The sequence below is a fragment of the Lontra canadensis genome, unplaced genomic scaffold, assembly GCF_010015895.1.
Source record: "Lontra canadensis isolate GAN:19392208 unplaced genomic scaffold, GSC_riverotter_1.0 scaffold204, whole genome shotgun sequence".
NCBI lineage: Eukaryota > Metazoa > Chordata > Mammalia > Carnivora > Mustelidae > Lontra > Lontra canadensis.
In genome coordinates, this window is record NW_022631198.1 from 975,110 (window position 1) to 988,825 (window position 13,716).

Consider the following 13,716-nt stretch of genomic DNA (forward strand, 5'->3'; position numbering starts at 1 on the left):
AAGTAGAAAAGAGACTTAGAAAACTAACCTTTAAAAGTTCCTCTGATGTAGGGCGATCTTGAGGGATTTTCTGGAGGCAAGAATCTACAAAGTTGCGAAAATAATCAGACCTATTGTAAAGGAAAGTATCAAGTGAACATATTGCTATTTCCTTTTAAAACAAATCCACAAGAAATACAGAGATTAGCATCCTGTGCAAGGATGACATGGAAATTCATGAAGCGTTCATTTTTGAGCACTGGGTGTTATATATAGGTGCTGAATCACTAAATTCTATACCTGAAACTAGTATTACACTGTATATTAACTAAATGGAATTTAAATAAAAATGTAATTTAAAAAATCCACAAATCTAGACATCTGCCTATTAGTAGGAGGGGAAGTTGAAAAGGAATGATAAAAAAAGCAAATACAATATACTATAGATATAAGTCTATGAAAAGCTATCTAAACCAACCAATGAATCTTTATCAATTTCTAAGATGAATTCACACAGATGATTTAAAAACTCTGCTCCCATAATTTAAGAAACAAACAAGCAAAGGTTAAAAAAAAGAGAGAGAGAGAGAGGTAAACCAAGGAACAAACCCTTAACTACAGAGTATAAACTGATGGTTAAAAGAAGGGAGGTGCGTGGGGCGATGGGGGAAATATGGAGACTAAGGAGTGTACTTGTCATGATGAGCACAGGGTGATGTATGGAAGTGTTGAATCACTGTATGGTAAACCTGAAACTAATATTACACTGTATGTTAACTAACTGGGATTTAAATTAAAAACTTAAAAAAATCCTATTCTCACATAATTTAAATACCATAACTTGTTCTATATTGAGGCAAAATTAGGGAAGACAATTTTTTCTTCTTTGCATTCAAATTGAAGATAACATTCTTTTCAATTTTCTTTTCTATTCTCTAAGCCATCTCCCTTTCTTGTCTGCCCCTTGGGTAATCTTCTATCTAGCATTTTCAGAACATCAATCTATTTACTTTGGAGGGAACAGTTTTATACCTACTTATTTCCAAAAAATGGATAAGACTTGCATTAAATCCAGAAAATCAATTAGGATACTTTTTTTTTTTTTAAGATTTTATTTATTTATTTGACAGACAGATCACAAGTAGGCAGAGTCAGGCAGAGAGAGAGAGAGGAGGAAGCAGGCTCCCTGCGGAGCAGAGAGCGGGATGCGGGGCTCGATCCCAGGACCCTGAGATCATGACCTGAGCCGAAGGCAGAGGCTTTAACCCACTGAGCCACCCAGGCGCCCTCAATTAGCGATACTTTTTAAAAAACATCAGAAGTCTGCAACATATTATTTTATACAGCGTTAATGATGAGAGTTCAGGGAGGAAGGCAGTAAGTAACAATTATTCCATCAATGTCTGTTTTTCATATTCACATAAGATTTAAGTTCCTTATACGCAAGAATTCTTTTTTGAATCCCCAAATATCAAACAGTGTAAAGACAGTTTGTGTTCAATATATTTATTACTGATATGTACCATAATGCTAGACTGTGCCAAAGGATTCCAAGTATTTCTAAACACATAGCGAAGACCTACTAACGCACCTTAAGTATGCAATCGTTAAAGAAATTAAGTTTCATTAACTTATACATCTATTTGTCAATTTAAAAATACTGAGTATGCTTGATATGCCTCTAGAATTTTTCAAATGTTTGACACACCTAAATACACTTAGGTACATACACTAAAATTTTCTATCACTGATAAAAACCCTAGTTTTCTAAAACTGTCAATCTGTTCTCCATAAACTTCTTTACATAAATTAATTTAATTTAATCAAATCAAGGAAGTACCAGGAGACAGAATACCAGTATTCTGAATATAAACATCATAATAACAATTAGAACATCCCAAAGTTATGAATTACCTGATGATTCTGATAAATCACTTTACGTATTTTTTTTTAAGATTTTATTTATTTATTTGATAGAGATCACAAGTAGGCAGAGAGGCTGGCAGAGAGAAAGAGGGGGGAAGCAGGCTCCCTGCTGAGCAGAGAGCCCGATGCGGGGCTCGATCCCAGAACCCTGGAATCATGACCTGAGCCGAAGGCAGAGGCTTTAACCCACTGAGCCACCCAGGTGCCCCCATTTTACCTATGTTTTATACTTGATAAATTATAAACCATTCCCCAATAAAATATCAATGTTTAAATTATGCTATTATATATTATATTTATTATTTATTATATAATCAGGATTATGTGTTCCTAAAGTTCAAAGAAAAAATAAATTATGAATTTTTGTAAAAAGCAATACTTTCTGCTTCCATGTGGCATCATCTCTCCTTTATTTCTGAACTGAATTACATATGTTATGAAAAGCAGATATTAAACAGAAGATAAATACAAGGGTAAGAAAAACAAATTTAATATCTCTTCAGGAAATATACTTTACCTAATTGAAATAAAATCATTTTGATAACATTATAAAAAAGTAATTTATACAATGTTGAGTAATATATGTCTCAGCAATACTCACCATTCATTAGACTGTAGTGTAGGGGATTCATTTTGGGCTATGTGATATAAGGCACTCATTGCATTCATATTAAATAAAGGAGGCTTCCTTTCCGCTGTAGAAGAAAGAAACATTCCTGTTAAAATATGTGCCTGTTATATAAAGGCATGCAAACATTGTTTAAAATATTTGTGGGGGGCAGTTAGACCTGGGTGGCTCGGTCAGTTAAGTGCCTAACTCTTGATTTCAACTCAGGTTATGATCTCAGGGTTGGGAGACTGAGCCTCAGTTGGGCTCTGTGCTGGGTGTGGAACCTGCAAAAGATTCATTTTCTCCCTCCCTCTCCCTCCCTTCCCTATCTCACAAAAATTAAATTAAATTTTAAAAAATTTTAATGTCTCAAATTTCGCAAAAAAAAAAAATTTCATATGGAGCTCAAAAAACTTTTTCAAGTGTGTCAATTTACACTAAGTTGCTGGCCTAATGCCCTACCATCCCTAAATACTTTTGTATTTCCTATAAATAAGAACTTTCCTCTAAAGAACCACAATTAAATCAGGCCATTAATACTGATACATGACTATCATCTAATCCTCAACCCCATTCAAATTTCAATCAAATGTTCCAATGATGTCCTCTGTAGCAACAGCAAGCCTTGATCATTTCCATCAAGGAAAGTGTGCATCTTATCTAAAATTAATAAATTAACATAAAATTGTTCATAATATTTCCCTATAATCCTTTTAATACCTGTAAAATGTGTAGTTATGTCACTTCCCTTTCCTGATATTGGTCATTTGTATCTTCTTTTTCCCTGATCAAGCTGGCTAGAGGTTTATCAATTTTATTTTCTCAGAGAACTTTTTTTTTTTAAAGATTTCTTTCTTTATTTTAGTGGGGGTGGGGGGGAGCTCCTGAGCACCAGGGAGGGGACAGAACAGAGGTGTTGGGAGGCAGAGAATCTCAAACCAACTATCCACTGAGCACAGAGTCAGTGCTGGGTTTGATCTCAGGACTTTGAGTTCATAATCTGAGCTGAAATAAAAATTCCCAATCTTAACCGACTGAGCCATCCAGGCACACCTCAGAAAACTAGGGGGTTTTTGGTTTCATTGGTTTTCTCTATTGTTCTTTTGTTTTTTATTTGATTCCTGTTTTTTTTTTTTTCCAAGTTTTTATTTATTTGAGAGAGAATTCACACGCAAGAGAATGGGGGAGGGACAGAGGGAGAAGCAGGCTTCCCACTGAGCAGGAAGCCAAACACAGGGCTTAAACAAACACAGGACCATGGGATCATGACTTGAGCAGAAGGCAGATACTTAAAGTGACTGAGCCACCCAGGCACCCCACCTGCTTTGATTTTTAAAAATTCTCTTTGTTCTAGTTATTTTGGGTTGAATTTGCTCCTCTTTTTCTTTTCGTTCTTTCCTTCTTTTTAAGTAAACTCCATGCCTGATGTGAGGCTTGAACCAATCACAACCCCAAGATCTAAAGTCATTTGCCCTACTAAATCAGCCAAATGCCTTTTGCTCCTCTTTTTCTGGTCTCTTAAGGTAACTGCTGAAGTCATTTTGAATTATACAAGACTCTTCAATGTCCCTCCAATTTGGGTTTATCCTATGATTATATTTGGGTTACGTATCTTTGGCAGGAGCATCACGGAAGTGTTCTCTTTTTCTCATTGTATTCTATGTGATGGTGCATGATTTTGAATGCTTCCATTATTGATGGTGTTCGCATTATAGCAGTTAAAGCTGTGCCTGTCAGACTTCTTCATGGTAAGTTTCTTTGTTTCCTTTTGTAATTAGTATTTTTTGAGAAGATACTTTGAATCTATATAAACATCCTGTTTTTTCCATAAAACTTTAATTTTCCTCTCTATTACACAGACTTGCAGATTTCTATTTTATTTTATAATCTGCTACTATCCTTTATTTTGATGTTCAAAATGCCTCATGTTTGAGCAATGAGAACACTTTATTGGCTTTTTGACATGGCCCTATCACTTCTTAATCACTTCCTTGCTTTCTGGCACACTAAGATTTTCCAGGCTTATCTTGTATTTCCACACTCCAGACCAAGGTTTCCACCATTTTTCCAAGGAGCTGTGGCAACAGGTGTGCTCACTGCTACTGAGAAATCACTGTTCTTATATCCTTTCAGTGGACAGAGTTAGGAAACACACACAAAAATTTATATACATACATGCACATTCAACATGTTCATGAAACAATGGAGTTCTAGCTTTATCTTTTTCCATTATTTGTCACACTCTTCTAACAATGAGGAACCTTGCTCTTATCACGCTTAATTAGTATTTTCTTATTTGATAAAATCTCCCGGTATGTAACCAGTCTCCCATCTTTGCTACCACATTCTCTCTTAAGCAGATGTCTCCCTTTCCTTGCTCAAGTTTGTTGCAGTTTTTCCTTGCTCAAGTTTTCAAACCCCATTCCAAGTTACTCTATAGTGTGAACATTTCTTTATCCATTCAGTTTCTAAAACCAACCTAAACTGGGTCACCTCTCTGCAATGTGGCTCTTCTAATCAGTCTTTATGAGAGAAACTCTCTTCCTTTTGATTAGGAACACTGTATCAGGCTACCCCGAAACACAGATGTCCTCCTTAGACTCTGAATCTATATGATAGGAAGTTCCCCCTATTGTCACCTCTTCACCCGACTTGGGCTCTGACACTCTATGCTGAGCCACCTCCATGGCTCATGAGAGGGTAATTCTCCCTAACTCAAATGTTGTTCAAGGGTCGGTTGACTATATTGTTGAATTCGGTATGCTAATATTTTGTTGAGGGTTTTCTGGATCGATGATGTTCAAGGATATTGGCCTGTAATTTTCTTTTTAGTGTCCTTCTCTTTTTCAAAAGTGACCTTTTGGTATCAGGGTAATGATCTTTTGGTATCAGGGTAATGCTGGCCTTATAAAATGAGTTTTGAAGTGTTCCTACCTCTTGTATTTTTTTGGAAGAGTTTGAGAAGGGTTAGTATTAATTCTTTATGTGTTAGAATTCACCAGTGAAATGACCTGGTCCTGAACTTGTTTGTTGGAATGTTTTGATTACTAATTTGATCTTCTTACTAGTAATCAGTCTGTTCAGATTTTCTATTTCTTCATGATCCAGTCTTGGTAGGTTGTATGTTTCTAGGAATTTATCCATTTCTTCTAGGGTTGTCCGATTTGTTGACATCTAATTATTCATAGTAGTCTCTCGTGATAATTTGTATTTCTGTGTTATCAGTTTTAACATCTCTTTCATTTCTGAATTCATTTGAGTCCTCTTGTCATGGTAAATCTAGATAAGGTTTTCTGTTTTGTTTATCTTTTCAAAAAACCAGCTCTTAGGGGCGCCTGGATGGCTCAGCGGGTTAAAGCCTCTGCCTTCAGCTCAGGTCATGATCCCAGAGTTCTGGGATAGAGCCCCACATTGGGCTCTCTGCTCAGCAGGGAGCCTGCTTCCCTCTCTCTCTCTGCCTGCCTCTCTGCCTACTTGTGATCTCTGTCTGTCAAATAAATAAATAAAATCTTTAAAAAAAAACAAAAACAAAACCAGCTCTTAGTTTTGTTGATCTTTTCTATTGGCTTTTTAGTATCTCATTTATTTCTGCTCTGGTATTTGTTATTTCCTTCCTTTTATTAACTTTAGCCTTAGTTTGTTCTTTTTCTAGTTCCTTGAAGTATGAAATTATATTATTTGAGATATTTCTCAATGTAAGCATTTATTTCAATGAACTGCCCTCTTAGAACCACTTTTGCTGCCTCCCATACATTTTAGTATGTTGTATTTCCATTTTCATTTATTCCAGGTATCTTTATTTCTCTTTTGATTTCTTCTTTGACCCACTGGTTGTTACAGAAGGATGTTGTTTAATCCCCATATATTTGTGGATTTTCCAGTTTTATTCTTATAATTTTTTTTTAAAGATTTTATTTATTTATTTGACAGAGAGAGATCACAAGTAGGCAGAGAGATAGGCAGAGAGAAAGGAAGGGAAGCAAGCTCCCTGCTGAGCAGAGAGCTGGATGCGGGCCTCGATCCCAGGACTCTGGACTCACAACCTGAGCCGAAGGCCAGAGGCTTTAACCCACTGAGCCACCCAGGCGCCCCCTTATAATTGGTTTTAACTTTCATACCACTTTGTTGGAAAAGTTGCTTAATAGGATTCCAATCTTCTTAAATTTATTAAGACTTATTCTGTGGTCTAACATCTGATCTATTTTGGAAAATGCTCAATGTATACTTCAGAAGAATATGCATTGTGTTGCTTTTGGATGAAAGGTTCTGTATATATTATGTCTGTTAAGTCCATCTGTTTCAACGTGCTAAGGCCAATGTTTCCATGTTGATTTTTTGTCTGAATGATCTATCCATTGATAAAAGTGGGGTTTTACAGTCCTCTACTCTTATTGTATTGCTGTCTACTTCTCCCTTTAGGTGTGTCAAAACCACCTTACATATTTAGGTGCTCCTGTCTTAGGTGCATAAATATTTACAAATCTCCTATCTTGCTGCTGGACTGACCTCTATACCATTATGTAATGCCCTTCTTTGTCTCTTACCACAGTCATTTTATATATTTTTTAAATTTTCTTTAAGAAAGATTTATTTATATATTTGAGAGAGAGTGCATGAGCACAAGGTGGGGGAAGTGGGGGGCAGAGGGAGAGGGGGTGGGAGAGAGAACTTAAACAGACTCTGGTGGGGAGCATGGAGCCTGATGTGGGGCTTGATCTCACGATCCTGTGATCACAACCTGAGATAAAAGAGTCAAAGGCTTAACCAACTGTACCATCCAGGTGCCCCTTTACTTTTTTGTTTGTTTTTAGTAGGCTCCATGCCCAACATGGGGCTTGAATTAATAATCTTGAGATTAAGAGTCACATGCTCTACCAACTAAGCCAGGTAGGTGTCCATATAGTCTTTGTTTTAAAGTCTATTTTGTCTGATGTGAATATAGCTACCGCACCTTCTTTCAGTTTCTCTTTACATGGAATATCTTTATAATCCCCCTTCACTTTTAGACTGTGTGTGTCCTTAACATCTGAAATTAGTCTTTCATAGGCATTACATAGATGGGTCCTGTCCAGCCAACCTATGACTGGAGAACTTAGTCCATTTACAATTATTATTATTATTTAAGGACTTTATTTATTTAACAGACAGAGATCACAAGTAGGCAGAGAGGCAGGCAGAGAAGAGAGGAGGAAGCAGGCTCACCACCGAGCAGAGAGCCCGATGCAGGGCTCGATCCCAGGACCCTGGGATCATGACCTGAGCTGAAAGCAGAGGCTTTAACCCACTGAGCCACCCAGGCGCCCCTACAATTAATTATTGACAGTTATGTACTTATTGATATTTTGTTAATTGTTTGTAATTCCTTTGTTACTTTCCTCTTAATCTCTTTTGTGATTTGATAATTTTTTATATTAGTATGCTTAAATTCTTTTCTTTTGTGTATCTACTATAGGTTTTTGCTTTGTAGTTGCCATGAGGCTTACATAAAACAACTTCTATTTAGAGTAGTCTAGGGCGCCTGGGTGGCTCAGTGGGTTAAGCCGCTGCCTTTGGCTCAGGTCATGATCTCAGGGTCCTGGGACTGAGTCCCACATCGGGCTCTCTGCTCGGCGGGGAGCCTGCTTCCCTCTCTCTCTCTGCCTGCCTCTCCGTCTACTTGTGATCTCTCTCTGTCAAATAAATAAATAAAATCTTTAAAAAAAAAAAACAATAGAGTAGTCTACTTTAAGTTGGTAACAACTTCGTATGAACACATTCTAAAGTTCTACATTTTTACTCTCCAAACTCCATGTTTTATGTTTCCAATGCCACAACCGACATCTTTTTATCATGCATATCCACTAAATTAGTTATTGTTATTTTGATTTATTTCTTTTTGCTTTCTTCCCCTGAAATTTTATGACCTCAACATACACTTTATAATCAGGAAAAAGTGGTAAATTTTACTTTTATAGACACAATTGTACATTCAGGCACAAAGCCTGAAAAACAAGTTAGGGAACTTTTTCATAAGATTTATTGTAAACAAACATAAACTCATCTATGAAAAATCCTGTACTTTAAGATTTCTTGGTCATTAAGACATGACCAAGTTATTTCAATCTTTATAACAAAGTATGAAAATATTTCTTAATAACTATACATACCAAAACCAAGGTCAGTACAACTGACTTACATCTGTTCTCCTACCTGCACTATAAGAACACACTTTGCTTTAACTCATTATCCTTAACTATTTAGTTAATTTATTTTTAAAGATTTTATTTATCCTTAACTATTTTGGAAGTTGAAAAGCATATAACAGATATATTTCTGAAGACTGCAAGTCTAATTTGCATTGAAAATCACGCCCTTTGATCTATATATGTCTAACAAGGTAGTCACTAGCCACATGTAACTATTCAAATGTAAATTTATTTTAAACAGTATAAAACTCAATATTCACTTACTCAACTGCAACAGCCACATTTCAAGTGCTCAAAAGCCATGCGGATACAGAACACTTCAATCTGCAGAAAATTTTATTGGCCTGTGCTACTTACTGTAGGCCTTTCCTCTGAATCCAGAAGCAGGCTTAAAATGTAGTTCCTAACTTAGCACTTCATAATTCAAAAACATTTGTAAGTAAAATTTTAAAAAGTGATTATGAAAGATTATAAAAGCTGAAGATGCCAGAAGTAGGACTAAAACTCTAAGAATTTCTTTAAATGTCTCACTCATTTAAAATTATCTAAAGGCAGTTTCATTTTCTGATACTGCTTTAAGTGTAAATACTCTCATTGTGAAGAAAGTCTACTTTATTAGCTACAATAAAGAGAAACTAGAGGGGTTCCTGGGTGTTTCAATTTGGTTAAGCCTCTGACTCTTGGTTTTGGCTCAGGTTGTGCTTTCAGGGTCATGAAATCAATTCCCAAGTCAGGCTCCATGCTCAGCCTCCCTTTTTGCCCCTCCTTCTCAGGCTCTCTCTTCCTCTCTCTCTTAAATAAATAAGTAAATCTTAAAAAAGAAAAGAGAGAGAAGCTAGAAAGTCTGGAAAAATAAGCCCTTTCACAGAAACTGGAGTTTTCTTTCTGAGCAGTACAACTGGTTAATGAATACTTTTCTAATCAAATAAATATTAATATATATTAATAATATCTAACAGCACCATTAAGGTGATTTCACTATCACCAAGCGGTACATGTATGCATCAACCAGCACAAGTATGTAAAAATACCCCATGGCCAGAGTATATTAACCAGCTTCTCTACATTTACACCCAGGTTTCTTAAGAAATTAATGAGGATCTACCTGCAGGAACAACTGAGGTTAAAAGAATTGAGGTTAAAACACTTTAAAATGGAAAAAAAATTCTGCAAACCTCAAAGAGAGACTAAGAGATCAGAAGAGAATGACATGATGGTATCTACAAATCTGTCTGCTGATGCTGTCATACTTTAAAATAAATTAAATAAATAATATAGAGCTTGAAGGGAATGGTTAATGTAGGAATTATAATAAAAGCAACATACCTAAAGATTATATAATTTTGGAAAAATATGAAGACTGTAAGATAGAAAAGCATGGTTTATAATGGAAATTATAATTTTCATCTACTATATAAGGATAAGCTTTTGATTTTTATTTTACCTCAATTTCCCTATTTACAAAACTGATGAACTCAATTTGAAAATCATTTAACCAAATTACACATGAATTTTACTTTTTAAAAAGATTTTATTTATTTATTTGAGAGAGAGAGAGAGCATGTGCCTTCACAAACAGGAAGCAGTGCAGAGGGAGAAGGACAACCAGACTCTGTACAGAGCTTGGAGCCCAAGGCAGGGTTCAATCCCACAACCTCAAGATCATGACCTGAATTGAAATTAAGAATTGGATGTTCAAACAACTGAGCCACCCAGGCGCCCCTCACATGGATTCTCTTTTTAATGTGTTATTTTTGATTTGTGGTCACTCCTAGAATGGTTCAATTAAATATTCCCAATATTTCCCACTTTTAAATAAAATTTAATGGAATCTTTTTTTTTTTAAGATTTTATTCGTAAGTAATCTCTACACCCATCATGGGGCTCAAACTTAAGAGTTGCATGCTCTACAGACTAAGCCAGCCAGGTGCCCCTGGAATATTTTTATAAGAAGAAAAAAAGGAAAGAATATAGGATGGAAAGGGGTAAACTTGGGAGAACCAAGAGCAAGAAGATGGACATCATCTTCAATTACAGTGACAATTCAATTATCTACCTGGCTCACTTACACTGAGAATGCTAGTAAAGTTATGATGGTCCACTGACTTAAGCGTAGTTCCCTTTATGGGCAACAGAATAAAATGTGTGCATAAAATCAAATTGTTACAGTATGTCATGAAGCTTGACATCTAATTCTCATACCTAATTCAAAGTAATAAGCATCCTAGGTAGAGGTAAGTAATTCGTCAATGTTGTAGAGACTACCTACAGATAGTAAATCTTATAATTACAGACATATTTTAGATGTTTAACAAAGCCATTAAATATTAGACATAAATACTTAATACCACAGTGGAAAATTATTTTAGACCTAATTTAACACAGCAAATACACCTCACCTAATATATATAAAAATTACCAGATAACCAAAGTGAAAACTTTAATAGATTTATTGCTCCCTTTACTAACAGACATTAAAAATAAAAAGCTTTGCTTTGGTACAGAGAATGAGGTAAAACACTGATCATAACTTACTACACAGTAATAAAGAACAATGCTTACCTAGTTCAATACACGTTATTCCAAGAGACCATACATCTACTTTGCCATCATACTGTCCTTCATCCATGGCTAAAATTACTTCTGGGGCCATCCTAAAACATAAAATGTCATTTAAAGTAAAAAAAAAAAAAAAAAAAGTATTCTATTCTTTAAAAATGTACATATAAAAAATTCTAATTACATAGAGAACACCTATGTGAATTCTAGACATCGTGTTTAGATAAGAATTTTTATGAGAAATAAATGCCCTACAGGTCATTAGGGAAATATTTACCACTGCATATATACTGTGAGACTCATTCTCACCATCTATCATTATCATTAAGCAGCATCCTAAAGAAAAGATGCCCCAGAGCAGGGTTGCATATTCTAATATTGTATAACCCTTAGCCCTTAGGCTAGTGACTTTTTTTTTTTTTTAAACTCAGTGGGGTTTTCTGTTGTTGTTGTTATTTTTTTATAGTTTTTTTTTTTGTGGTGGTTGTTTTTTAAGAGACAGAGAGAGAGTAGGGAAGGGGCAGATGGGGAGAGAGAGAATCCTAAGCAGACTCCAGATCCAGAGTGGAGCCCAACTTGAGGCTTGATCTCAGAACTCTGAGATCATGACCTGAACCAAAATCAAAAGTCAGACTCTTAACTGAATGAAGCACCTAGGCACTCCCCCTCAGGCCAGTGATTCTTAAATATTTTGGTCTCAGGATGTTACTATCAAAGTCTGATTCGTGCTTGAAAGATGTAATTTTTATCACTGGCAAAGAATACTATCAATCGTTTTCCCTGCAGTGACAAGCTCACTTCATTTATTTTAGAAAATATCTGCCAAATAACCAACACTTAATAACCATAGTTTGTCACTCTTCCTTTTAAATAGGAATAGTGTTCCATGATAAAAGTGGCTAGGGCAGCTCACAACCAAGACAATAACACAATTATCAACCTTACAGGTGTCTTGGTTATAAAATGGAACATTAATTCATGTCTCTAATTAGAGTCTAACATTTTTGATGGTATTTGACTTGTATTTGTTGTTAAAGATAGAAAGACACTTAGAACAATTGTTGATACTTAGGTAGGGCGGTCACCATATACCCGAGTGTGAGTGTGTTTAAGCTTAAGTGTAATGACATCTAAATATGTACCTAGTTCCTACATTCCAAGTACATTATATACAAATTAATGAATATGTAAATAAAGTAAATTTTCAATTGTCAATACCAGAGTATTTCCAAGATGTTTGTTTTTTTTCTTTTTAATAGAGGGAGGAAGGGAGGGAAACGGGGAGGGAGGGACAGGGGGAGAAGGAGAGAGAGAATCTTAAGCAGGCTCCATGCTAAGCATGGAGCCTGACATGGCGCTAGATCCCGTGACCCTAAGACCATGACTGAGCAGAAATAAAAAAACTTAGACACTTAACCAATGAAGCCACCCAGGTGCCCCTCAAGATTCTTTCAGATGTTGAAGTAAGTTTGGGAAATTACTAATTAAGGCAGAATTAAACAAGTAATTTTATTTTTTATTGCAGAACTTTTCAAGACCTTCTAAATATCTAGTATTCACCATTAATTTATAAATAGGAGAACCATTAAGCAAATATTAAGAAATATTTGCTCACAGAATCCTTTGAATAGAAGGGAAAGGGAGTCTACCTAAAGTAGGACATAAGAAATTTTTGGTCATCTAGAGCAATGGAAGAGTAGAAATTCTTCAAATTTTTAAATTTGTTTGCCTCTAATGAATTTATGAAAATTATTTATCCCCTTGTACATTTCTGAGTTATCTAAATTTTATAAACTTAATAGCTATAAAGGATATAATGCATAGCATATACTTTTATGCTTTATATGTGATTTAACAATATTTAAAACACAGAGCTGCAGAATTAGCTCATTTGATTTATTAAAAAACAACACACTGTTGTATAAGCCAATTAGCAAAGCCAGTCTTCACTGTCATATCAATCAGTCAAATCAGAATCACTTTCTGTTGGAAAAAGTCTGACTTCATTTTCTATGCAAGTAATATGTTAATGTGTCCCCATGACAACCATCTCAGTTACAAATTTTACACTAGAAAAAAAGAAGGGGAGAAAGATAACTGAGGAGAGAGAAAAAGCAAGGAGGAAAAGGGAATGGAGATGACTGAAAAGGCACAAAGCCTTGCCAAGAGTTTGTGTTCTGACTCTTCAAAATTTCTGTTACTACAGATTCTCAAATTATTCTTCTGGTGTTGCTTTGAGGCTTTTATATCCCAGACCACTGCATCATTGTAATATTCAGGCTGGGTAAGGAGTCCTATTTTTTATAAAGCAGGAGAGGGAGATTTGAAAGGTAGGTGGGAAAGAAGATAGAGTGGACCTAAGACATCATTCTCTTCATATGGAAGAACATATGGAAGTTGAAGAGCTGGACAATTATTCCCTTCAAACTTGCTGACATTAATACAAAAATTATTTAT

The 13,716-nt window shown here is 35.4% G+C and overlaps 1 protein-coding gene across 3 annotated transcripts in view; it reads right to left on the minus strand.

Annotated features, from left to right (window-relative positions):
- The window catches only part of TAOK1 (TAO kinase 1), a 160,981-nt gene that overhangs the window by 41,292 nt on the left and 105,973 nt on the right, over positions 1-13,716 (minus strand). For 2 of the 3 annotated variants that reach the window (XM_032848449.1, XM_032848450.1), the window contains 3 exons: positions 11,263-11,354; positions 2,507-2,600; positions 29-110 (listed from right to left, as the gene is read on the minus strand). In XM_032848449.1, the coding sequence (XP_032704340.1) occupies positions 29-110; positions 2,507-2,600; positions 11,263-11,354 (268 nt within the window). Of the gene's footprint in view, positions 1-28; positions 111-2,506; positions 2,601-11,262; positions 11,355-13,716 lie in introns of those variants that run through there. The other variant, XM_032848452.1, reaches the window with a different exon arrangement.